Below are 27458 nucleotides of genomic sequence, written 5' to 3' on the forward strand. Positions count from 1 at the left end.
AGTATCCAGGTGCACCTTTTAGGCACACTTTGCACTTCGTGTTAAAAAAAACTTCATATTATTTTTCACAATTTAAATAAGGTTAGAATTCAAAAGTTGTTCATTTTTGCATGGTCTTGTAAATTCTGGCCACCAACTAAAATGTGCAAATTGTAAACAAAAGAAAATTACCAGACTAGCGTCTGTCTGCCAAATGTGCCTAAAACACACTATTCCTTCCATTTGATATGTATGATTAGGACTGACCTGGATTTACAAAAATAAAATCAAATTAGAGCAGAAAAATAAATCAATATTTAACATTTAATGGTTTGATTCATAAGTGTGCATTTTACGCACACTTGATGACAGATGCTAGTATTTTTTGAACATTTGACCTCGCACCAAAAATAATAATGCAAATTAACCAACGTTGGAGTTAATCATTGAAATATGCCAGGCTGCAAAAATCAGATAATATGTGATCCACTTTTTATGTAGTATATTGAAAAAAAATATTTTTGGTGTTTTTTGCATCCAAAAAAACGGTTTGTTTACATTACAAACAAGGCATTTAAAGGGTTAAAAATGTGACAATTATTGAGTATTTGGTATTTTTATTTACGGCTCAAGTTGGTGAAATAGAAAAAAGTGTAAAAGAACTAAAAAACAAACTGTATGAAAATTTTTTAACATTATTCCACAAGTGTGCCAAAAAGGTACACTTGGTACTGGTAAGGGCCTTGGTGGACGGGATGGCGGAGGGTTAAAGACAGCCTTATTTACAAGGTGAATGAAGTACTTTCCACCATTAGGGCGTAGATGTTAGCAGTTGTAGGTCGTATTGAAGGAAGTATTTGAAGGAAGCGTTTGAAGGCCCAGAGGTATGAGCTTTCTGTGAGCGCTTGAATGCAGCACATGACGGTGCGCATGTCCTGTCATATGACTCCAGAGAAAAAAGAGGCGCTGCTCATTTCCCCCACATGAGTGCAGCATTTACCCTTCACCCAGACCTCCCCCTCCATGCCTCCCCCTCCCGGTATTTTACACGAAGACTGACTGGATGTTTTTTTTTTTTTTTTTTTTTTTTTCCCGTAGTGTTTCTGAGAGATGCTCTGAAATCTGAGCCTCTAGCATTGAATTTGCTGTGTAATTCCCCAAGTTTTCTGGTTTAAACCACAAAAGCCTGTCCAAGGTGACTGCAAAGACACTGGGCAGGGTGCCAGTTAACATATCAAGTGACAATGTCTAAAAAGGCTAGTGTTTTTCTCCCCCTCTCTTCCGACTGCAGCTAAATATTTTCTCTGTTGGGTCACCTACAGCTAAATAAGTGCGACAGAAACATTTCATAACAGCTCCAAATTTGCACAAGGAATGCCCAGAGCTGCCCTTACCCTACCAAACTGCCCATGGAGCCTGCTCTGCTCTGCACATGTATCTTTTATAGAGTCTACATAGCCTGCATTATTCAGCAATAACACAAAGTCCATCTGGACCGCTCTACTGTGTGTGTGTGTGTGTGTGTGTGTGTGTGTGTGTGTGTGTGTGTGTGTGTGTGTGTGTGTGTGTGTATGCATGGCTGTGTGGTTCACAGTTAACTTTCCCTGTCGTGCCGTTTCACCATTTCACGCCACATCCAACAGTGCCTGAAGAGCTAAGAATTAGTATTTCCTCTGTAATTACAACGAAGGTGTAATGTGTTTGAGAGTCAGAAGGAAACAGAGGGAGGAAAGAGGAGAGAGAAAGACTAAAAGGATATGAAAGAAAGAGAGGTAGATTAAGTGAATGTGTAATAGTGACTACAGATGGCACGGTCAGGATCAAGCTCTTTCATCATGCCGTTCCTCATTAATAGAGATGGGACTGCTGCCCTAATTCCATAATTCCTAAATCATGCTACTTAGTTGAATACAAGAAGACAAAAGTACAGGAGAGAGAGGAGAATAGATTAGCCTGTAGTCCAATAATGTGACTGTGAGAAAGGAAAGCAAGTGAGGAGGAGAAAAAAAGGAAGATGGAAGAACGGGGAGGAGGGGCTGCCATCTGTATTTTCTGGCTTTTCTTTTTTGGCCATTGTGAAAATCAACATATAGTCCAAATTAAATCTCGCCAATTATTGTCCCACGCGTGCATCAGCCAATGAAAACTAAAGCTAAAATAATCAAAAGATTAATTAGATCTGGAAGCAAATACATGGGAATGTAAATGCCAAGCATGTGTGTCGGTGACACAGCCCAGATCAGAGGTTTCTGGTGGTTTTAAGGAGCACATCTGTTCATTTCTGGCTTCTTTCCAGTTGTTTCACACATCCATCTTTCCTCTCACTAGGACTGAGACATGGGAAGGCTTTGGGCCTGTATGTATACACTACATAGAGCTTAATTTTAGACTAATTCTGCTGGTACCTGATACTTGTCAGGACAAAGAATTAGCTGACCGAGCGTTGCGTCTCAACATTCAGAGATAATTTTATTCCCTTGTCTCCTTTCACTGAAATCTTCTCTTTCTCCGTTTGAATTGAGCTCTCATATGAAGCAATTTGATGGAAACTAGAGACATCGATAGCCATTAGCCTTGCTTTGCACAGGAGGGCCAAACAAGCAAGCCGAGGCTCATCTATTATTCATGTACCTCAGTTTTCCCCCAAAAACAACGTTTCTGATATTCTTTTAGCATTGTGCTGCCAAAAGAGACGAGTCAGTGGTTTCAAATAACGCTTTTAAAACAGGGTTGATAAATGTTTTAAGCTAGCGCTGGCCCTTACAAGCCCCAATGGGGGAAACTTCCTATTGTCTATCTGTCTATTCATGTCTGGATCTGACAAAAAGCTATCAAGTATAAAGAGAAGCACAAATATTTCATATTCGCTTTCATCCTTTAGCCATCAGCAGTGTTTTAACCGTTCTGTGTCTTGTTCAAGGACACATCGACAGGTGTGTTGATGGACATGTTAGCTGTGGTGGCGATCAAACCTGTGACTTTTCTCTTTCTAAGCAGCGGGCCACCACTGCAGGAAATCTGATGGAAACAAGAGAGGAAAGGCTATCAGACTGTTCGGCCGCCACGTTGTCAGCGGTTCAGATTAGCTGTCACATCGCTGAGGAGGAAACAGCTGAAGATTGGAGAGGATGATTTCATTTGAATAATTTCATGCTTTGACTGGCAGAGATCAACGTCGGCCGTCCCAAGACTCTGACGTCAGAGGAAGATAGACCGGGCAAAACACAGACCCAGGTGGAGTCTGTGACTGTATGAATACAATCATTCTCCCTTTGAAAAAAACAAAACAAAAATGAAAATTAATTCACATTCCCACTGAAAAAAATCCACTCACTTGGATTGTTTTTGTTGAGTAGACAAAAAGACAATCTTTATTTGTGTGTTTCTCTCCTTGCTCTGACTTCTGTGTTTACTTTTGACTTGACCAACTTTAAAGACTGAGGTCAGCTTCCACATAAAAAGGAAAGAAAAAAAAACACCACAAACAGAAAAGAAGACAAACTCATACATGACGCTCAGAACCTGGAGGAGGCATCCTAACCACTACCGACCATGAATTTTTTTTTTTTGTTGTTGTTTTTGTTTTTTACAAACCAGAGAAGAAGAATAGTTGGACAGCATCAGTGGAATAGAAGAAGAGAAGACACTTTTTTTTTTTAAATCTTCCACAGGCTATACCCCATCACTGCGTCCCTTACAGGAGTCATTAACAGTGATTTTAAATGCTACAAAAATAAGATGAAACAGGGAAAGGAAAGTGCTTCCCCTTGTTTGTGTGGTTTTTTTTGTGTGTTTTTGTACATGTGTGTATGTGCATGCCATGTCTTTGTAAATGTCATTTTCTGCATGTGCTTTTCTACACATGTGTGTGTCTGTACATGTCCATGAGTTTCCATGTGTGTAGGTATGTTCTGTGTATGTTCACAGTGCTTACTCATTATGTTCACTTCCTAACATTAAAGAAGAAGTCTCAGTCCCATCATAGACACACACTTTCTCTTCGTCCCCCTCCCTCCTCCGCTCACTCTCCCTTTGTACCATTTTCCTTTATAGTCGTGTCCGTGAATGCGCTCTCCATCTCCGAGGAACAGTCCTGTTATCAAAGACGCTTGAGTGTGTGTTATGTGTGTGTTTGTGCATGCGCATATGTGTGTGTTGTTTTCTTTTTTTTTTCTTTTTTTTTTTTTTTTCTGTGATGCTACCACACACACACCTCGCCTCATTTGCCACAGTCTATGTGCTTCCCTTATTGGTTTAACCCTCAGACCCAGGACCGGCTTCAGTCAGTGTTTACGTCCGTTGTGATCGGTGCCTGAGTTCTGAGGGGCTGATTTCCAGTCAGTTTCACCCTGCGGGTCCATTTATCTCCCAGGCCCCCGAGCTAATCCATCAACAACCAAAAGCCAGACGGTGTGAGCAGAGAGGTTGAGCTTTCCCTTTTGATGTCTGAAAAAGTCTTAGGGAGAGCAAGAGAGCGGTAGCAGGGTGTTTTCGGATTTTTTTCCCCCATGAAAAAATATATCATCATTACAAACAAGATTGATCTGAAGGATTTCACAGTGGTCATGCAACTTGAGTGTCGCCTCCTTTTCTCACCTGTCTTCTTCTTCTGATCATCCTTCCTTCAAACCCCACCCTCACCCACTTCCATCTCCACCCCCCCCACCCCCACCCCCGTCTGTAAATCCCATACCCGTCCGTTCCATCCTGCCAGTCTGAGAGAAGGTACTGTAAGTGACCACAGTCGTAATAATACAGAAAGACAAAAAAACAGAGGGGTGGGTGACCAGTGGTACATTCATACATGAGAAAGTCATGGTCACCCGACCAAGTTAACATTAGACAGTGCTGAAGATTGCCTGTGCTGGCCAGGCTGTGATAAATGCTTTGTTTTAGAAACATGAATAAGACAAAACACATCCCACCTGAAAATATACACCTCATCAAAACCCCCAAACCCACCAAGAACATCCTCCCCACCTCCCACCCCTCCCCCTACCTGACCCACACACACTCCCACTGAAAACAGGCTATGGTTAGACTTGTCACTGACATCTGAGCTTCTTATAAAAAAATCAAACTTTTATGATTTTTATATCACATTGCTGTGAATCTACAATGAGTCTCAAAATATCAACATGTCTAATATTACATTTCCCATATCGCCATGTTTATTGTTTTCTCTTCCTTTTCAGCACAAGCCGCTTGCTGCTTTTATTTTCTCTCAATCTGCATCTGCTCCCATTCTGGTTGCACTTGGAATTTATCCAGATAGTATAGAATTCCAATTACATTGCAAGCTTGACCACTTCCAATTCTTGCTTTGAGGATGGGATCGCAATGTGAGCAAAATCCAATTTTTGTGCATCCAGGCCTATCGCTTAATGCGTCCTGCCGCGATTGGATGATGGGAATTGCACTGGAACGACAAGTTTAATCATAGCCATGGCTACATCTACCCCATCAGTGGCCAAGAAGAGTCAATAGTCAAATCAAAAGGACCCCCTGGTATGAGTGCAGAGACATTTCCCTTGTGTGTTACAGCTGAGAGGTGCGACATGTCTGTTTCACCCAAAGTTAGGGAGTCAGAGATGAAGAGTGGCTTCCGGGATAGTTCCGAGACCCAACCACCCTCGCTCTCTCAGGCCTGGGAAGGGTGTTGTCCATGGTTGGGCCATGAAGAGGGGCTGGCAGTGGGTGGGGGGTGGGTGGTGGTTGTTACAGAGGTGGAGATTGGAAAGGGGGATGAGGGAGACGGAGACAGAGGGCTTCCCTGAGGGGTGGTGGATTTTTAGAGGGACAGCCAGCCCAGCCCAGCCCAGCCCAGCCCAGCAAACCTGGGATGGGAGCTCCAGGAAGTAGGGTAAAGGACTGAGGGGTAAGGGGTGTGTGTGGGGGGGTCACAGCCAGGAAAAGAATCCCAGGAGCAGAGAAGACCAAGAAGCCAGAACAGCAAACAGAGCTACGGACCCCCAGCTCGGCCTCCATCTGGGACCCCCATCGGTCAGAAAGGGCTCTGGAGAATCATATCCCGATCCATCTGAAACAAAGAGAAAAAGAGGGAAAAAAAAACGACAAAACATCCGAAGAGTGAGGGACATACAGACAGACACAAAGACGAGACATTTTAAAACACAGGATATGAAATTTTGGATACAAAAACAAGACAAGTGGAACCAAAAGGGATGGGGGGGTGGGTGAGACAGATGAGGAAAAGCGAGTGACAATCCAAAAAAAAAAAAAAAAAAAAAACTCTGAAAAATAAAAATCCTTCAGGAGAAGCGGGAGTAGATGGCAGGAAAGGATGTGGAGAGGAAAGAGGGAGGAGAAGACGACTGGAACTGAGCTCTGCAGGGGGTTTAACCAACCTAATTACAGTTTAATCACAGAGACTCAGAATCTGGAGCAGCTGACACACACACAACACACACATATACACACATATACACACACATACACACACTCACATAGACCAATCGCTCAGAGCTGACTTTACTGACAATATTCCGCAGATGAGACGGAAGTTGCAATGTCAGACAGATTACTTTAACAGCACAAAAAAGGAGCCGAGTCTCAACAAGAAGCTGCGGTGATGACACAATGAAAGAAATGTGTGTTGTTTCAGTAATTATGGAGGAGGAGAGAATTTCCTTCTCCCTCCCTCTTTCCTCCTTAGCAAGATATGGAGTGATCTGAGCCTGGAAAGCTGCGAAGGCTGACTCTCATCCTTTTACCGAGCTCTTCAAAGCTGTGTCATTATCAAGGGAGACGTGTTACTACCCAGGTTGGATTCTTTAGTCAGGCTTATGTTCAAAACTCATATGGCAGAATCCGCATTTGAAAAGACTTACAGGTAGATTTTCAAGTTAACGCAAGTGTACCGAAACCGCCTGCCGCAATCTGATCCTTCCATTTGCCAATCTTGTGTTGAGTTATTTTTAAACGCTACTATCATAGGCCAGACTTGTACACTTGTGTGAGCGCTGTGCACTGTCTGCACCCATCCATGAAAGACTGACTTTCAAAGGAGTATCTCTTGCCAGGCTGCATGCTGTTCAGACTATAAAAAAAAATAATAATTTAATAACAATATTGTGTGGCAAGCAAGTCATGCTTCATCTTTTACCACAGGGCTGATGCTAAGGAGAATTTTATTAAAAAATATGAAGTGTCTATTATTAGATTAGACTTGTTCTGTATATGATAGGTTTATTATTGGATTACTCGGGTGTTTGTTCTGAACAAATCTAACCAGTAGAAGAATGATGTGGCTCGGTAGCGTTTTTACAGAGCACTTTCAGCCAGCTCCGTTCTCTTTCTACAAGGACAGAAGGTCTCCCTCGCACCCGGTGTGATGTGATGGGATTTGATGTGAAGTGCGTATGCCACTTTGAGCCTGTGCGGGCCTGTCTTTGTCTATGTGTGTGCCCATGCACAAATGTGTGTATATAAGTCTATGTGTATGATTTCAGTGTGTGTGTGTGTGTGTGTGTGTATAGGTGTGAAAGTGTTGCCTGGCTGGTCTGTGAATCAGAGCAGAGAGTGTTGCCGGGGCATTCTATCAGACCTCTTATTCCCCCCTAATTTTACTTTGATAGCCAATCTGGACCTTTGTGTATGTGTATGTGTGTGTGTAGTTAGAGCGTGACTTACCTGGAGGTCTGACATACACCTTCAGCTTTAGACATGCCCGCCCCACATGGTTTGGGTGAGGAGACGCTGGAAAAAAGCAGAGAGATTGAAACAACAGATTAGGAGATAAAGTGATTTGTGCTGCTGATTGCACTCATAAAGTAATGTAATACATTTCATATTTTCTCATCTCGTTCGCAGAGGGGTGTGCTATTATATCAGAAGGTGAGCTGAAAAGACCCAGGATCTCTTTCTGTTACACAGTTTGATCAAATGCAACATTCGTACTCATTCATTCTACAGTTGCTCACAAAAGAATACAGCCTTTGCACTTTAGTCCAAGGTTCTAATGGTTTTGGACTTTTCATTATAGTTTAGTTTTATTTAGCTTTGACTTTTTTTTTTTCTAATTCAGTTCGTTTTAATTCGTTTTTAGAGCAGGTTTAATAGTTTTTATTAGTTTTCTTTTTTTTTTTTTTTTTTCTAAAGGCTTAGTTTTAGTTTAGTTTTAGTGTTAATTACCTCCGCCAAGGAGGTTATGTTTTTGCCAGGGTTTGTTTGTTTGTTTGTTTGTTTGTTTGTCTGTCCGTTAGTGTGCAACATAACTCAAAAAGTTATGGACAGATTTGGATGAAATTTTCAGGGTTTGTTGGAAATGGGATAAGGAAGAAATTATTAAATTTTGGTGGTGATCGGGGGTGGGGGGGCCCACGGGGGGGGGGGGGGGGGCCACTGATCAGCCTTGGCGGAGGACTGCGCTCTCCGAGTGCTTCTAGTTTATTTGTTGGTTAGTTAGCAACATAACTGAAAAAGTTATGGATGGATTTTGATGAAATTTTCAGGAAATGTCCGAAATGGGACGAGTAACAAATGATTAGATTTTGGGAATGATCCGGATCACTGTCTGGATCCAGGAATTTTTAAAATGATTCTTTATCATTGGGAGATAGGGATATTTTCAACATATGTATGTGTAACTCCACAATGAATGGTCAGAGTGCTTGGTAAAAAAAAATACAAAATAAGTTCCCAACAGGTTCTACAAGATATTGAAGATTGATTCATCATGTGTAGAAAAAGTGATATAGTTGTTTGTTTGCAAGATAGCTCAAAAAGTTATGGACGGATTTGGGTGAAAATTTCAGGAAATGTTGATGCTGGCACAAGGAACAAATGATTAAATTTTGGTGGTGATTGTTGGGGGGGAGGGGCTGATCTGCCTTGGCGGAGGTCTGCGAGGTCCAAGTGCTTTTCTAGTTGTAGTTTAGTCGTCTCTTTTCTCTTCTTCTCTGTCGTCGTATTCAAATAAATCCCAGACAGGACTCTGCTGCTTTCTCCCAGCTTTAGTCTCCATGTTTCCAGGTAGAGTGGGGACCAGAAGACGACTGGAAACCACAAGTGAACACAAGTGACAAAGTGTCAAGTGTCAAATGGTGCTGCTAGCTAAAAGTGCTTGAGTGAAATAAATCGATTTCGTATCAATCCGACATTGCCAAAAGACGAAAACGAAGGGATTTTTATCCATAATTTTTATCTGATTTATTTAGTTTTGTAAACACACAATACAGTTTCAGTTAGTTATCGTTTTTTCTCTTAATTATAGTTACTATTTATTTCAGTTAACGAAAATGTTTTTTCCATCCTAGTTTTGGTCTTTTTGTTAGTTTTCATTAACGATAATAACCTTGCTTTAGTCATGATTTTGCTGCAACATTTGAAGCAGCTGTATTAAAAACACTGGCATGAAATCCGTTAAAGAGTACACACAAAAATATACTACTATTCCACAAAATAAAATTTAAAAAAGACAGAGCGGGATTTCTGAAAACAGCGGCAACAAATGTGAGTACATGGTCATGTACAATCTGCACAAGTTAATGTTTTGTGTGAGAACCACTGTTTTCTGGAACAGCCTTGATCTTAATGGACACTGAGTTCACGTGCAGTTCCACGTTGCTTCTCCAGGACTTTCTTCCACTCCTCTGCAATGCCTGATGTTGGACACCTGACGTTCAGCATTAGACAGAGTGGTCCTGTTGTGTGATACAAGTTCTGTCTAGATTGTTAGATACAAAAATAAACCATGAGCCTCGGTGAATTAATCCTTCTGTCTTCTTAACTCTGTATCCAAAGCCTGATATACGTCATGCCACAGATGCTCAAAACTAATGACATTCTATTACTAAGCTATAATATTGCACTCTATATTTTTTCCATAAAAATGAAGGTTGACCCTGTAGTTTATTTGGTTGTGTTTTTTTGTTTGTTTTTTTTAATTAAATATCCTGTCTTGTTGCTTTCCTAGAGGATCGAATATGTATTAATATGCAGCTGAAAATTATTTGAAATGAACTGCAGTATTAATTCCCCCTTGAGTAATGTTTGCTAAACACCATTGCTAATTACTTTTTAATCCATCACATCACACTATTTAAGATGAAAGTGTATTTTTTTTAACACTTCCGTTTTTGAAGTCAGAACTTGTGGGTTTGAAGCTGAGTATCATAGACAGGGCAAGATATGCATAAAGAAATGAAAAATGGACTAATACGTTGCTGATTTTCATGCATTCATGGGATGTGCAAACTGACAATAAGAGTCTGTCTTAAAAATAATGAAGGATCGAAATGTAAAGGTTTGCGCATCATGAGCAACCTCTTATACACAACTATAAACCCTTTCTTTTTGTGAGTGCAAAGCGTATGAACAGTCACTCTTTCACAGAGATAGAAAGATAATGAAATACAGTCACTACTACTATTTCTTGTTTGCCACTAAATTAACTGGAAACAGACATTTTTATTGTTTATTTAAGTAAAAATGTAATAGAATGTTAGCTAAAAGCAGTCCAACTCTGTAGACACTTATATATATTGTGTTTGCTATTGGATTACCAGCAAGTTAACAGCTACCATTACACAACACTGGTCAACAACAAATTCATTGTTTAAGTTTTTTGAGCTGATTTAGGATAATTTTGGTGTGCTGAATCCAAAAATCACATTAATTTTGCTCAGTCAGGTCAACTTTCTGAACTATGCTACATATTGGCTTTTTAACATTTTTGCTTACATTTATGGGCATTTTCACATCATATGATACAAAATTCTTTCATATTTCTTGCAATAAATGAGTTCTGAAGATTTTACTTTTGCCAATTTATGATTAATGTTTTTTTCAATATTACAGGTGAATGAAATGGCTTCGACTAGAAGATCTTGCAAAAATAAGCCTGAAGTATTCTGCTACATCTGCGGTGAATACACCATTGTACCTAACAGGAATCAAATCACAAGTTTCATAAAGTGTGCTTACCAATCTTATTTTGGTATTAAACTTGGTGATCAAGATAAAGTTTGGGCACCACATATGGTATGCAAGTCATGCATCGAGTATCTTCGTCAGTGGACCAAAGGCAAGAAGAGTTCTCTGAAGTTTAATAAATACATCCTGTTAGAAAATGATTTTTTTTCTCTTAAAACCTATTTTGGGTGAGAACTATATAAAAAATCAACTGATAAAGTCACAAAAATGTAATCAATTCTGTGAGAAGATAAAATTTTTCAAAATCAAATTAGCAAAAAAACCTGACCTGATTGAGAAAAACAGATGTCATTTTTGGATTTAGCGGTGCAAAATGGTCCTAATTCAGCTGAAAAAACCTAGACAACTTGCAAAAAACATTTTTTTGTAACCCAGTGCAATCAACTTCTGTAAGAGGTTCATCAACAATTATATGGGGAAGTGTCAAATTGTCCTACGCTACACTATGATTGTTGTGTTGATTTGTTTAGTACTTGTCTGTTAGTCATTAGCTGGTAAATTAAGTCTGTATGTGTTATATTAAAATGGTGTAAAGGTAATTCACAGCTAAATGACAGACCAAGGAAATGTGTTTCTACATAACCACATCTTCTTTCATATGATCTTTTTTCTATTTTACCAGTGACGACTGGTCCATAGCTGGCATTGGGGCACTGCACTCCCTTCAAATCACTTGGCAAAGAAGGGCTATCGGGGGTGAGTGGGGGGTGGGGCACTGATCTACCTTGGCGGAGGTCTGCGCTCTCCAAGTGCTTCTAGTTTTTAAATTTTATTATATATTTTTTTGACATTTTTAACCACAAATCCACATGCACATCCCTGCACCTACACACACACACACAAACACACCCCATGAGCCGCCCAGCTTGCACACAAACACACACCCATGCACACACACACACACACACACACACACACACACTCACACTCACTTGGGATTTCTCCTTGTGGGACTAATAAAGGCATATCTTATCAGAAACACACACACACTACTCCCCCACCACCACCACCACCACCACCACCACAGGCCCCCCCGGACACTGGCCAGACACCAGGGCATGCACCAGCCCACCCCCGCAGCGCAATGCCTGAGCCAGTGCAGACCCTGCTCCTCATGTCAGAGTTAATGAAGTTTTTGTCCTTTTCAGCCTGTTACACATCTGTTTACTCTTCTCCACCTCTGGGTTTTACACAGTGACAGTAGTTTAATGGAGTATGAGCTAATACCACTTGGCTGTTGGGCTACATTGGTTATGTGGGGCCAAATTGTAGCAGGTGCTCTGGAGGGTTAGCATCTGGGAAACTAGACTTAAGTTCTGGTGAGTTACACAAAATAACAAAAAAAAACACTGAAAGGCAGATTGAGTTATTAAAATCAGTGACATATGACATGTCAGCGTACATCATTACATTTTTTTTTTTTTCAACCCTTTCATGCATGAATTACGAGAACCTTAATCAAGATTGTTTTCCCTGAGTGTTTTTACTTCTCTTTAGGCATGAAAAAAAAACCCAATGTGATTTAATTTCTTTTTTTATGGAGCTATTTTTCATGGAGTTAAAAAAACAGCCACTCTGCTGGACACCATGTGCTTAATTTTAGAAACAAAGAAACATGTATTTACAGATCTACTGTGTGAAAACTATGACATCAAAACATTTTTAATGCTGCTAATGTTGATGTTAATGTTGAATGATGTTTTCTCACATTTTAACATACTCTAATACTAGCTGTTACTCATTTCATGGAGATAATATGCTAAAAAAAACCCCACACTTTTTAGTAAAAAAACAAACAAACAAAAAAACTGTTAATTACAGTCTATTTTTATTCATTTTAGTTTGTATTTTACCTTTATTTAACCAAGAAATCCCATTGAGATTAGGAATCTCTTTTGCAAGGGAGACCTGGCCAAGGTATCAGCCATACAAAGTCCAAACAACATAAAACACAAACATGATACACAATTAACAATAAAACAGAATAACTATTCAACCTACAATAACATTTTTTATTTTTTTTTTACACTCAAACATGTTAGTGCAAATCAGGTTTATCTAGAACAGCAGTTACAGTAATGGTCTGAATGTCAGTGTATTATTATGGGATGGTGCAGAAGTGTCCACTGTGTTGGCTGATATGGAACTAAAACAACCAAACCCATGAATATACAAGAGAACAGCTGGAGAAGAACTGTCCACTGGAGTGACCACTGAGCATGAAAGGGTTAAGCATTTCATGTAACACTGCCACTCGGTAGTCCAAGCCGTCTCTGTGCGTCTCAGTGGGTAGAGCTGCAGTGGCTTCCACTGTCTGTCACATCATGTGCATGCTCTATATTGAGTGAACACTCGATAATTTGCTACTACTTGGCATTAAAGTAGTCATTAGCGCAGCTGTTACTTCCTTGATGACATCTATTGCTTGGAGCAGTTGGAGAGTTTCTTATATAATGTCGTTTTAAGTTGTGTTAAAGCCATGCTCTGAAGCTTTTGAGCTCACGTAAACATGCTGAACACTTGAGGCAATGTAAACAAGTCTGTGAGGGATCAGCCGGCACACTGGGATTCAGTCACACTCATATTCAGACCTCGGGGAAATACAGACTCTCAAATCGACCTGACTTAAATGTCTTTGGAAAGTAGAAGGAAATCCATGCAAATTCCCCACACAGCCAGGTCATTTTCTCCCGTGAGGTGACAGTGCTAACCACCCAGCCACCGCGCCACCCTGAATGAATGCCAAAAAAATGAGAAAAATGTTAAAAAGTTACTTGGATTCAAACTTCAAAGTAGAGTAAATGAAATTGAATCTGGGTTTTTAGTCCCACCTGGCTCTGATGTGAAATGGAGCCGGAGACCTTTAAGGAGGTGATCAGCTCTCTGACCGCACGTACACCCACACACACTTACACCAATGTGCACGTACACACACACACACACACACACACACACACACACACACACACACACACACACACACACACACACACACACACACACACGGCCGCTCGCAGACATGTGTGGAGACCTATTGGCCTTCTCCCATGAGGAAGTCCGCATAGCCAGAGCCCACGGTGACCCAGGAGGAGACCATCATCAAGATCCACAGCGCACAGGAAATAAATCTGACCCTTCCTCTGCCCTCTCCTCCCTCTCTTCTTCCTACACCTCCTCCCTCCATCCATCCTTCCCTCCGCCCTTCACCTCCGTTACCCTTTTCTTGCTTCCCTGTAGCCCGATTCTTTTGTCTCAAATTTCCTCAAATTGTCCACCTACCCTGGTCTCAGTGCCTCTACAGACGTGCACAGCAGTCCCCTGTGAAGCCCTGCTGGCCTACTGTTGAGCTCTACCTCCCTCTGTGGGTTTTTGTTCTGGATTCCCCACTGTTTTCATTGAAAATTGGCTACACTTGGGGAAAAAAATGATAGAAGTGGATAGATATCCAAACCATTTTTCTTTTCCAGAGGTGGCCTGAGTCCACACATTCTTCAATCTAGTAGAATTATAGATACTTGTGAAGAACTTCTTTACTAAAGCGAAATGTCTTCAATGTGTGGAAGGACAGAGGTGGACATATCAATTTCGGACCCAACACTGACCCCTGTGGAACTCCACACACAATGTCCAAACATCTTGACTGGTTGTTTCCCATTTTGATGAATTGCTTTCAGTTTCTTAAATAACTTTTCACCCACTCTAATGCCAGTCCCCTAATTCCATATTGTTCCAGTTTATTGATTAATATTTCATGATTTAACGTGTCAAATGCTTTTTTTTTAGATCGATGAATACCCCAACAGCATGTTTCTTTTTATCTATGAAATTTGTGGTTTCCTCAATTAATTCAGCTAAAGCTTGTGATGTAGATCAGTTGCTTCTGAATCCGTATTGATTACACTGGGTTACAAAAAAATGTTTTTTGCAAGTTGTCTAGGTTTTTTCAACTGAATTAGGACCATTTTGCACCGCTAAATCCAAAAATGACATCTGTTTTCCTCAATCAGGTCAGGTTTTTTTTGCTAATTTGATTTTGAAAAATTTGATCTTCTCACAAAATTGATTACATTTTTGTAACTTTATCAGTTGATTTTTTATGTAGTTCTCACCCAAAATAGGTTTTAAGAGAAAAAAAAATCCTTTTCTAACAGGATTCCTGTTAGGTACAATGGTGTATTCACCGCAGATGTAGCAGAATACGTCAGGCTTATTTTTGCAAGCTCTTCTAGTCGAAGCCATTTCATTCACCTGTAATATTAAAAAAAACATTAATCATAAATTGGCAAAAGTCAAATCTTCAGAACTCGTTTATTGCAAGAAATATGAAAGAATTTTGTATCATCTGATGTGAAAATGCCCATAAATGTAAGCAAAAATGTTAAAAAGCCAATATGTAGCATAGTTCAGAAAGCTGACCTGATTGAGCAAAATTAATGTGATTTTTGGATTCAGCACCAAAATTATCCTAAATCAGCTCAAAAAACTTAAACAATAAATTTGTTGTTGACCAGTGTTATCGGTGAGTAAGTTATGGTTTTCTATGAATTTGTCTAACCTATTATTGAAAACTATTTCCAAAATTTTTGAGACCATTCTGACTTCAAATACAATAAAATTCAATAATTATACTGTAAAAGGTGACTCAGTTTTTGACACAACAGACACAACAGACTACTATCTTGTTACATCTTGTTGCATTGGTTTTGTATAGTTATAGCTTTATGTCTTTTTCCATCTTTTATGTTATTACCCCGCCCCTGAAGCAGAGGCGGGGCTATTGTTTTTGTTTGGGTTTGTTTCATTGTTAACACTGTAGCAGCAAAACTATCGGTTCAATTCATACTAAATTCGGTTCATACATTACATGTGACCCAGAATAGATGTCATTACAGTTTGGAAAAGATAGGTCAAGGTCAAACTTTTTATGTTTTTCAAAACTTTTTCTAAAATACGTGCGAGGGGCGGGGTTTGTTGTGCCTGGCACCACTTGTTTTCTATAGTGTTTCATCATTTTTTTGTTCCAACTTTTATGCTTTTTTGTCCTGTTATGTAACTTTCATCTGATTTTATGTCTCGCAACAGTCAGTTTTTTTTTCTCCTTCAAAATGTTGTGTTTTTTTTCAACCAGTTTAATGCTGTATTTATATTGCCCTTTTGTGCCTTCTTCGGGTTTTACCTTGTGTGTGTTTGTGGTTTTTTTTTTTTTTTTCATTTTTGTCTTGTTGTGCATCTTCTACCTGTTGTTTATCTTCTTGTGGCTATTGTATATCATTTTCATTTTGTGTTATTTATGTCTGTTTTATTCTGCCTTTTTTACATCTTAAGTTCTGTTTTTTTCTGCCATTTTTACCTTGTGTTCTGTATGTTCAGCTCAGAGCCTTTGTGCAGTTTGTGCGTTTTTGTTTACATCATTTACGTCTTTTATCTTTACATCTTTTCTGTCTAGATTTTTTTTTTGTTTTCATGTTTTCATGTTTTCTTACCACTTTTATTCTTTTTTTGTCCTGTTATTTTATGTCATTATGTCATTGTATTATGTCCTAATATGTCAGCTTTTTTTTTTTTTTTTGTTCTGTTTTTTAAAAGTCTTTATCAAATTGTTGTGTGTTTTACAATGGCCTATTGCACTTTTTGCAGGTTTTCATCTTTTGGTTTTTTAATCACTTGTATCTTTTACTTTTACATTTTTATTGTCTTGTTATATTGTAATGCATGTTTTTGGATCACTTTCTAGTTAATTTCTTTTTATTTTCATTGTCATCTTATATATGTGTGGTTTTTTTTGTTGTTTTTTAACAACCTCTTTTTTTTTTTTTTTTTTTCCTGGAGCAGAAAGTACTGATATTTCAGTTAAAAAGTAAATCGAAAAAACAAAAAAATTGTTGGTAAAATAAAATAATCGATTGAAGTGCCTGTAAAATCGCAGAATACCCAGTGAAACACATGAGAAGTCAGTCTAGAACGACAGTATTTGCACTTGTTACTTCCCACCTCTGCTCTTTTACCCCTTATTCATTTTGTCAGGGCTCTCTAAATGTACTTCACTTTTGTCTTTGGTTCTTTCTTTCTTTTTTTAAAGTCTTATCAGCTCCAGTCCTGGTGCCGCCATTTCCCAGCACATCCACAATCGAATGTCTCTTGAAAACCCATTGAAAATCACTCAACCTCATCAGATGGCAGCTGGGAGAAGTTAGGGGTGGAGCAGACCTGTCAACATGTCAACTGCATGACAAATACACACACCGACCTGCACAAACATGGGCAGACACACACACACACACACACACACACACACACACACACACACACACACACACACACACACATTAACAGTGGTCTGACCACAAATCACCATCGCAGATCAATGTGTTTTACTTCCTCTGTGGATTTACGGAGATGAGACACGTGCACACAAACACAAACACACCCTCTGGTCGGAGGCGCTGGGTGGTTGAACCTGTCAGTGTGCTGTCGTTCCACATCAATACTGACCTGTGCATGTGTGTGCTGGAAGATTGTGTGCTTCTGTGTGTGTGTGTGTGTGAGAGGGATAGTGAGACACAAAAACGTGTTTGTGGTTGTCAGTCAAGATGATAGACATGGCCTTTCACAGACTCACAATCACTTGACAACTGACCCCCATCCCCACCCCCACCCCCAGCACATGTACACAAGACATACACACACACACACTCCAATCTGGTGGAATACACACTACCCTCAGGGGTCCCTGAAACACAATGCTAAAGTCAGCAACTATACAACTGTGGTGGGGCCCTGTCCATCCTTACAAGAGACAGAAAACAAAGGAGTGTGTTTGTGTGCGCACCGATGTGCCAACTGGGAAAAGTGCAGTAGGACGTCGGGTGGCAGATATTCGGTCTCTTTAGTCCTCCGTTTCTCTCCTGCTGCGTCTTTGTCTCACTGAAGACAACAAACTGGGGCACAGGGCTATCTGGAAATACTTCATACACATCTTTAGAGAGCTGCTCTATCCACGAGATTCAGTGTTAACCTTTGAAAACTAAACTTTAACAGCCACATTAAATCAGTTACATCATCAGCCTTTGACCATCTCAAAAACACGGGTAGAATCAAAGGTTTAAACCGGTCTAAACCAGACTCAGACAGACTTACCCATGCATTTATCTGTAGCAGGTTAGACTACTGTACCAGCCTTCACTGGACTCTAAACCAGCTGAAGACAGCTGCAGAACATCCAGAACTCTGCTGCTGGGGTCCAGACTAGAACCAGGAAGGTCCACCATATTAGTCCTGTGCTCAGATCTGTGCACTGGCTTCCTGTGGCTCAGAGAATAGACTTTAAAACAGCTCTGCTGGTCTAGAAGTCTGTCCATGGTCTAGAACCAAAGTCCATCTGGGACATGTTGGTCCCATATGAACCATCTGGGGCCCTGAGAACCTCAGGGACTGGTCTGAGAACCTCATGGACTGGTCTTGTGCTGGTCCCAGAGTCAGGACTAAACAGGCGCAACTGTGTTTCAGTTCTGTGTGTTTCAGTTCTATGTGTTTCAATTCTATGTGTTTCAGTTCTCTGTGTTTCAGTTCTCTGTGTTTCAGTTCTCTGTGTTTCAGTTCTGTGTTTCAGTCCAGGCTGAAAACAGCTGTTCAACTGAAAGGCTTCTATCTGACCTCTGACCTTTGACTTTGTTTTCATTGATTATTTTTTATGTTTTATTGATTCTGTTTTAATTGTAATTGTGTGTTTTTAATCTGTCTCGTTTCCATTTTTCTAAAACACTGTGAATTGCCCTGTGTATAAATTGTACCAGACTCATAAATCTGCCTCTTCCTTGAACAGCCAACCCCATGAAAGGGTTCAGTTTCGGCTGTTTCAGACATCATGTGTTACTGGGTGAAACAAATCTGCCTTGAGGCCTTCAGTTCAGGAAAATGGAGCTTAAAATAAAAGGTAATGAACTTGTTTAACCAATCAGACAGAACGTTGGCGACATGAGGGTGATTTAGCAGGCGTACAGTAACTGCAGCATTTTCACGCCATGTTATTGGATGGTCAAAGAGCACACGGCAGAGCGAGCTCAGCTAATAAACCACATCTGTAGAGACTTGCATAAGCTCAAATATATTGGTTTAGATTCATTCACTATTTTCTGAATCCACAATGACTGAGGAGAGGAGAAGAAATGGATTTGTTCACAGACATACTAAAAAATGAGCAATGTTTTTGTAATGTGTTTATTCTGTTTTTGTTATTTTATTCAGTAAATAGTGCTGATTGTGCTTGAGATGATATACGTGGTGCAGCTATGGCTGTCGTGAAGGGACACCTGCTAAGTTGTGTTCTTTGGTTTCTTACTTCAGTAATGGCATTCATTCTTGTGAGCAGTGGCAGCTGCTCGTCTTTCAGACAGGAGAAGCTCACTGTTGGCTTACATCAAAAAAAAAAAAAGAAACAAGTCAAGTAATTTAAACATACATTCGACCCTCCGTTCCTTTTTAAGAAAATGCTCAGTGACCTTATCGTACACAGTAGGCGTCTTTTCCAGGGACTGGACCAGTGTCCTCTGAATGTCCAGCAGAGCTGGGCTGCTCAGACGGCCTTGGCCCAGTGTGTTGTGGGTGTCAGACTTCAGCCTTTTTAAACTACAGATGCTCCTTTCACTGTGACCTAGCCGACAGTTTGATTGATTTAACTATCTACAAAACGACATTAAACTCGAACAAGAAATGATTAAATTATGAAACTGAAACAAGAAAACGCTGAAATTATGTTGAATTGAAACAAGGAAGTCCAATGAGTGTGTTTTATTTACAGTGCAAGAAATGAACAAGTAATTTCGTAGTGGTTTCCTCTTGATTTCACAGCAGAATGTGTGACGGTATTAAACTGAACTGTGTCAGTGAAGGAGGAGATCTGAAAACAGCTGTCAATCAAGTGGGATTCAGCCTTTTGACTGATCCTCCAATCAGCACGTGGGATTCTGGCGTCCAGCCCGGCCGAGCTCCGCCCACAGCTCCATTCACCCCCAGAGACGCCCGGCGTCCGGGGGCGGGACAACACTGTGGCATTTATCCAATTACCGTCCAGTTTTGAGGCAATGAAAAAAACTGTTCCACTCAGTCCCACTGAAGCCCAGAGACGGACACAGTCTACGGACAAATGCACTGAGCAGAGATGGAGGAGAAAACACAGACACGGGAATGGAGGAGAAGTGAACAACATCCAGTCCACTGATATGTGATAAAGCTGATTCTGAATGAACTCGTCTGTGAGATGAACGTGTTCTAACACATTTGTAGTCAATAAAATGTCAACATATCCGTACATATTTAACCATTTAATTTTCGTAATTTTAGGGGAAGCCGGGCTTCCACTGCAGTCTGTGAGAAATCACCACTGCCTGTGAGATACCTGGGGCCATGGTTGCATGGAATGGATTGCCAGGGTTTTTGTTGTCGGAAAATAATAGAAAATGTTTTCAAAAGAAATTAAACTTTTTTTGTTTACACAGCAGGCATGACATGGAATGAGTATTGCTAATATTGAAAGATGTTTCATGATTTGTATCAGAAAGCTATTGTTTGGTGTAGGAGTACAAATGTATAGTACTTATTTTGTTTGTTTATTTTTTTTAATTGCATTGGGCTGTTGTATATGTCCTGTTTGTGTGTGTGTGTGTGTGTGTGTGTGAATGGCGTAATTAATGTAAAAATTTAAAATTGTAATGTAATGTAGAGGAGACCCCAGGAAGAATAGCAACTGAATCATCAGTTGCTAATGGGGATCTTAATAAAAGAAACGAAATGAAATACCTGTCTGTGATGCAACACCCTGTTAGATTGTGTTTCCATATAGTATTAATGATACAGAACTGATATTAACCCTTTCATGCATGAATTATGAGAACCTTAGTCAAGATTTTTTTTTCTGGAGTGTTTTTATACCTCCTTAGGCATAAAAAAAAATTGCGATCGAGTTTTTTTTTTTTCATGGAGTTACAAAAATGTCCATGCATTTAATTTTTTAAGTAATGAAATATGTATTTAAAACCCAATATCAGAAAGTAAAATGAAAACAATGAAATAAAAACATTTTTAAGGCTGCTAACTTGATGTTTTCTCACATTTTACCATACTCTAATGCTAGTTATTACCTCATATAATATGCAAAAAACAACTCTTTTTGTCTAACAAATAACAGCTGATTTACACTTAAACATGTTACTGCAGATCAGGTTTATCAAGAACAGCAAAGTTATAGTAATGATATGAATTGCAGTGTATTATGGGATGTTGCATAAGTGTCCACTGTGTTGGCTCATATGGAACTAAAACAACAAAACCTTTGAATATACAAAAGAACAGCTGGAGAAGAACTGTCCACTGGAGTGACCACAATGCATGAAAGGGTTAAAAGGCGAATGAAGTCAGGTAGAAATACAGGACACTAAGTTTAAGGTTGCAAAAGAAGCATGTTTCAGACTTCATTTGAAAGGTAACATGATCTGAGTATGTTATCATGTGGCTAAACACATCCTCAGCTACATCAGTTTAACCCAGGGCTGTCAAACTCCTGTTCTTTCAGGTTCCACATTCAGTCTGATTTGATCTGCAGTGGACCAAACCAGTCAAATAAGAACAGAATAACACATAAATAATGACAACTCCAAATTATTGTCTGTTTTAGTGTAAAGAAAAAAACAACATTAAATTATGAAAATACTTACTTTTCTGAACTATCCAAACAAAAAAGATGTGAATAACCTGAAAAAAACTTAAATTTCTTAAAAAAAAATCAGTGCAATTTTATCAGTCTTCTGCCTCCACTTCTCATTAGTCCATGTGCATTCTGGATCAGATCTACAAAGACACTAAACACTGAGGAACAGAAGAAAAGAGTTCAAACTGGGCTGAATTTAATACAGACATTTCAGGTTATTCACATTTTATTGTTACAAGAGAGTTTGTAAATGTAAATATTTTCATAATTTAATGTTATTTTTTGCACTAAAACAGACAAATATTCAAAGTTGTTAATTCAAGATTTTTTTTGCTAAATTTAAGATTTTTTTGGCTTAATTCAAGATTTTTTTTAACTTAATTCAAGATTTTTTTTTTTGCTTAATTCAACATTTTTTCCTTAATTCAAGCAACATTTTTATTTTTTATTTTTTGCTTAATGCAACATTTTTTCTTTAATTTAAGCTTTTTTTTTTTTTTTTTGCTTAATTCAAGATTTTTTGCTAAATTTAAGATTTTTTTTTTGCTTAATTCAACATTTTTTCCTTAATTCAAGCTAATTTTTTTTTTTTTGCTTAATTCAATTCAACACTGTGGAATTTTTGCACTTTACAAATTCATCCCACGGGCTGGATTGGAACCTTTGGTGGGCCGCATTTGGCCCTCGGGCCGCATGTTTGAGACCCCTGGTTTAACCCTTTCATGCATAGTGGTCAGTACAGTGGACAGTTTTTCTACAGCTGTTCTCTTGTATATTCACAGATTTTGTTGTTTTATTTGCTTTGCAACCAACACAGTGGACACTTATGCATCATCCCCATACACTGACATTCAGACCATTGCTGTAACTTTATTCTTCTGGATAAACCTGATCTGCAGTGCCATATCTGAGTATAAATCAACAGATAATTATTATTACACTGTAAGTAACACTTTTTTAAAAAGAAAAAACATGGTTTTTTTTGCACATTATCTGAGTGTGTAATAACTAGTATTATAGTGTGTTAAAATGTGAGAAAACATCAGATTAGCAGCATTAAAAATGTTTTTATTTCATAGTTTTCTCACAATACGTTGCTTCAAAAATGAAACGCATGGTGTCCAGCAGAGTGGACATTTTTGTAACTTTTTAAAAAATTGGTTCATGAAAAAAAAAGGTCAATCACATTGTTTTTTTTTGTTGCTTTTTTGCCTAAAGAGGAATAAATACACTCAGAAAAAAATCTTGATTAAGGTTCTCCTAAGGCTTTCATGCATGAAAGGGTTAACATGGCTCAAATGTAACCCTACCTGAATGGATCGCTGTGACCTAGTGGACATTTAAAGGTCTTAAACATACTCTTTTTCAGTAAATACAGCGCTGTGACAAACTTCCGAAAGTGTCTCACTGAGTCACAAATAAAATCTTAACGCAGCAATACTGCAACAAATTCAATTCATACTTGTGTCAGCATCTGTCAAGAAAAGTGTTATGCCTTAGCTGATCACTCAATCTGTCGTCTAAAAGGGCGGAAAAACAACCCAGGTGCTGCAATAAAAGGTTGCCATTATGCAGTACGTTCCTGTAAAACCACAGATATATAATCTTAACATCAGCTGTCATAGAGGGTTTATTGCTGTTCCTTGCTTGGCGGGAGGTGATGGGGGTGGATGGTGGATTTATGACATCAAAACACTCCCGTAAGTTTTCAGGTTAAGGCAATAAATGCACTTTCTGTGAACGGAAGTAAAGGTGATTTGTTTAGTTTAAATATTCATGCACACATTGTGAATCATTTTTAAAATCAGATCTTTATAGACTTTTTTCTGCACCAGTCTAAGGCACGGGTGTCAAACATGCGTCCCGGGGGCCAAATCTGGCCCACCAAAGGGTCCAGTCCGGCCCTGGGGATGAATTTGTGAAATGCAAAAATTACACTAAGATATGAACAATCCTTTTAGTTCAAGTTCCACATTCAGACCAATTCAATCTGAAGTGGGTCAAATCGGTAAAATACTATCATAATGACATAGAAATAATGACAACTCCAGTTTTTTCTCTTTGTAAATGTAAATATTTTCATGTATTTACACAAAAACAAAGTATAATTTCACAAAAAAAAAATGTAAATAACCTGAACAAATAAGAACAACCTGAAATGTTTTAAGAGAAGTAAGTACAATTTTAACAATATTCTGTCTGTTATTAAATGTTTTGTGTGTTTGTAGATCCACTGTGATCTGTAAGTTATAATGTACATGTGTGAATGATAAACTGAGGAAGAATATTGTTTAAAATACACTTATTTTTTCAGTTTGTTCATGTTATTCACATCTTTTGAAAGGATAGTTTATAGATGTAAACCTTTTCATAATGTCAGTTTACTTTTTTCGCTCTAAAACAGAGAAAAGTTTGGAGTTGACATTATTTCTATATTATTCTGTTATTATTTTACTGGTTCAGCCCACTGCAGATCAAATTTAGCTGAATGTAGAACTGAACTAACATGAGTTTGACAGCCCTGATCTAAGGCTTCATATGTTTCCCTGCCTTAACCAAGTAATGTCAGTGGTGCAGGATTCAAGACCACCTAAACCAAAACCACGTCATGACAGAGAGCAGTGTGTATGGACACCAAGGTTCTAATAGTTTTGGATTTTTCATTATAGTTTAGTTTGATTTAGTTTTGACTTTTTTTTCTTTAATTCAGTTCATTTTAATTCGTTTTTAGAGCAGGTTTGATAGTTTTTATACGTTTTCATTTTTTTCTAAATGCTTAGTTTTAGTTTAGTCGTCGTTTTCTCTTCTTCTCTGTCGTCGTATTCAAATAAATCCCAGACAGGACTCTGCTGCTTTAGTCTCCATGTTTCCAGGTAGAGTGGGGACCAGAAGACGACTGGAAACCACAAGTGAACACAAGTGACGGACCAAAAAGGGTCATATGGTGCCATTAGCTAAAATTGCTTGAGGGAAATAAATCGATTTCGTATCAATCTGACATTGACAAAGACGAAAACAAAGGGAATTTTACCCATCATTTTTATCCGTTTTAGTAAGTTTTGTAAACACCCAATACAGTTTCAGTTAGTTATGTTTTTTTCTTTTAATTCTAGTTTTTATTTATTTCAGTTAACAAAAATGTTTTTACAATTCTAGTTTTCGTCATGTCGTTAGTTTTCGTTAATGATAATAACCTTGACTGACACTGTGGCACACAGCAAGGACATTCAAAAATATTAACCAGTTAGCACTACCGACACTAAAAGAACTGTCGTCTTTAGGGAGATTATAAGGATTATTTGGGCAGACATTGTGTATGATATTCTGTTCATGCTTTCTTTTCTTATATTCATCATTTAATAGGTCTTATGTATTTTATTTTATTTTATTCTATTTTATAGTAGTTTTGTTTATCTGGGTTTTTTTGTTTTGTTTTGTTTTGTTTTTTTTTGTCTTCTCTCTCTTCTGCCCAGTTTTACTCAGTTCTGGTTGTAGTTATTGTTTCCATTATAATTATCACCATGGTTGTTACTGTTTGTATTGTTGATATTTTCTTGTGAGTGTCTTCACCACCTTCTTCTTTCTTGCCCCCCTCCTCCAATGTCAGGTCCGGCATCAAAATATGGTTCAGCAAAACTCATAATAAATATAAAGTCAGTAGAATACCAAGGGGAGCTACTTTATAAAGTTACCCTTGGCAAAGCAAATGTGTTCAGCACCAAAAGGAGCCAGACTACCATTCTGCTGTTAGGATGAAGGACAAGACAAGTAAAAAAAAAAAAAAAAAAGGAGATTAAGCTTGTAAAAGGGGTAGGTGTGAATATTACTTTTAAGAGAGTGATTAAACCAAAGACATGACATGTAAAGTCCTGGGATTTCATCTGCAATTGTGTATCACTACATAGATTTATGTGGTCTGTTTCACCATTGTTTATTACGAGCAAAAATGTAATTTGGGAGTAACAATTTGTCATCACATGCCCTGCACCCTTTAAGCCCCAACAAAGCTAACACTGCATTAGCCGTGTGGTAACTAATTGAGGTATCAGGAGCTCCTAGCTAGGAGGCAAATGTCTGCAATCAAGTGAAACTATATACGTAAGTGGTTAATGTCTATGTGTTCAGGTGAGGACTGCAAGGATTACTATTACTGGGGAGTAACAGGATGCATGTGGAAAACTGACACAAGACTTTGTCGAGAAAAGTTTTAAACCTATAAGACAGTTTTCAAAGATTTATTTTCAACTTTCTGTTCTGATGCTAACAAATAAATCATTCAATTCCCAGGTACTCTAGTAATAGCCCTTCAGTTGTGGTCTTGGCTGGTCTGAATCTGCTTTACCTGAAACTGAAGCAAGAACGAAACCTTGAGACCGGCCTTAATGCCAAGAACTACCAATACTCCCACACTACCTGTTAGCGCTTAAACCTACCCATAAAAAGTCCAATAATGAAAGTAAACATGTTATATTTGGCTCCATTACTTTTAAGAAGAATATCCAGTATATCTGTAATTTGCAGAAACAGATACACAGCTTTTAACGTAGATTACAGGGCACATGTGGCGTTATTTATAATAATAATAATAATAATAATAATAATAATCAGTCCAGTTCAGTCCTAAAGTTAGAACTGAACAGGGGAAAAGGCCTTCAGGTCTGTGGCTCCATTCACCTGGAACGAACGACAAAAAGACCTGAAACTTAACGATCTGGTTTCATTGGACATTTTTAAGACGATGTTGTACGACTTAGAGACAGAGACATCAGGCTGCAGATGTTTTGCCTGACGCACTTTATCTTCATCCCGTGGACAATTTTTTGCAAAGCTGACTTTGGAAGGTTTGACTTGACTGTGTTTTTATGTATTGAAAATTTGTTTCCGTTTTATGTAGGAAAGTTTGTGTCTGTAACTATTTAATGTACTGCTGCCCCTCTGGGCCAGGACACCGTTGGAAAAGAGATTTTTAATCTTAGTGAGGTTTTCCTGGTTAAATAAAGGTAAAATAAAATAAAAAAATTTAAAAAATTAAATAAATAAATACATAAATAAATAAAAAAAATAATGGATTAGATTTCTATAGTGCTTTCCAAGGCATCCAAAGTGCTTTACATTTTTGGTAAATGGACAATGGACTGAACTTATATATATATATATATAATTACATTATATAGCACATTTTCTACATCTTCATGGTGTCTAAAGTGCTTTACAGTTCCTCACATTCACCCATTCACACACACACTCATACACCAGTAGGCGGCTGCTGCCATGCTAGGCGCTGCCTGGCCCTGTGGGAGCAGTTTAGGGTTCAGGGTCTTGCCCAAGGACACTTCGACATGTGGACAGTTGGAGCCAGGATTTGAACCGCCGACCCTTTGGTCATTGGATGACCCGCTCTACCAACTGAGCCCCTGCCGCCCATTATTGATCCATTATTCATTCGCTCTCACATTGACACTCTGGTGGTGGTAAAGTCCATCTGCAGCCACAGCTGTCCTGGGGCAGACTGACCGAAGCATGGCCGCTAATCCTCACCACTTCATGCCAAATGGCCTCTCTGACCACCACCAAACACTCACACAAATTCATATATCAGTGTGAATGACACTGCAGGCAAGGACACAACAGCACATGACTAGGAGACAGCGGGATTCAAACCGCCAACCCTCTGCTTATTGGATAACCCACTCTACCCCCTGCCTCTGCAATCTCACGACATACGTTTCCCATGAGGCTTAGCATTACCCAAGAAGCATAGAGAATTTTCACGGAAGTGAGATGTATGTATGCCACGAGTTGTGAGAAGTTGTATGTGAGT

The 27458-nt window shown here is 38.8% G+C and overlaps 1 protein-coding gene across 2 annotated transcripts in view; it reads right to left on the reverse strand.

Moving 5' to 3' along the window:
* Positions 1-3536: 3536 nt before the first annotated feature.
* The window catches only part of LOC115414010 (ephrin-A2-like), a 203137-nt gene continuing 179215 nt past the window's right edge, over positions 3537-27458 (reverse strand). The window contains exons 3-4 of one of the 2 annotated variants that reach the window (XM_030127190.1): positions 7633-7698; positions 3537-6016 (exon numbers count right to left, since the gene is read on the reverse strand). In XM_030127190.1, coding sequence (XP_029983050.1) covers positions 5880-6016; positions 7633-7698 — 203 coding nt within the window. In that variant the 3' untranslated portion in view covers positions 3537-5879. Of the gene's footprint in view, positions 6020-7632; positions 7699-27458 lie in introns of both variants that reach the window. The other variant, XM_030127189.1, reaches the window with a different exon arrangement.

This window comes from Sphaeramia orbicularis, chromosome 22 (genome assembly GCF_902148855.1).
Source record: "Sphaeramia orbicularis chromosome 22, fSphaOr1.1, whole genome shotgun sequence".
Classification (NCBI taxonomy): domain Eukaryota; kingdom Metazoa; phylum Chordata; class Actinopteri; order Kurtiformes; family Apogonidae; genus Sphaeramia; species Sphaeramia orbicularis.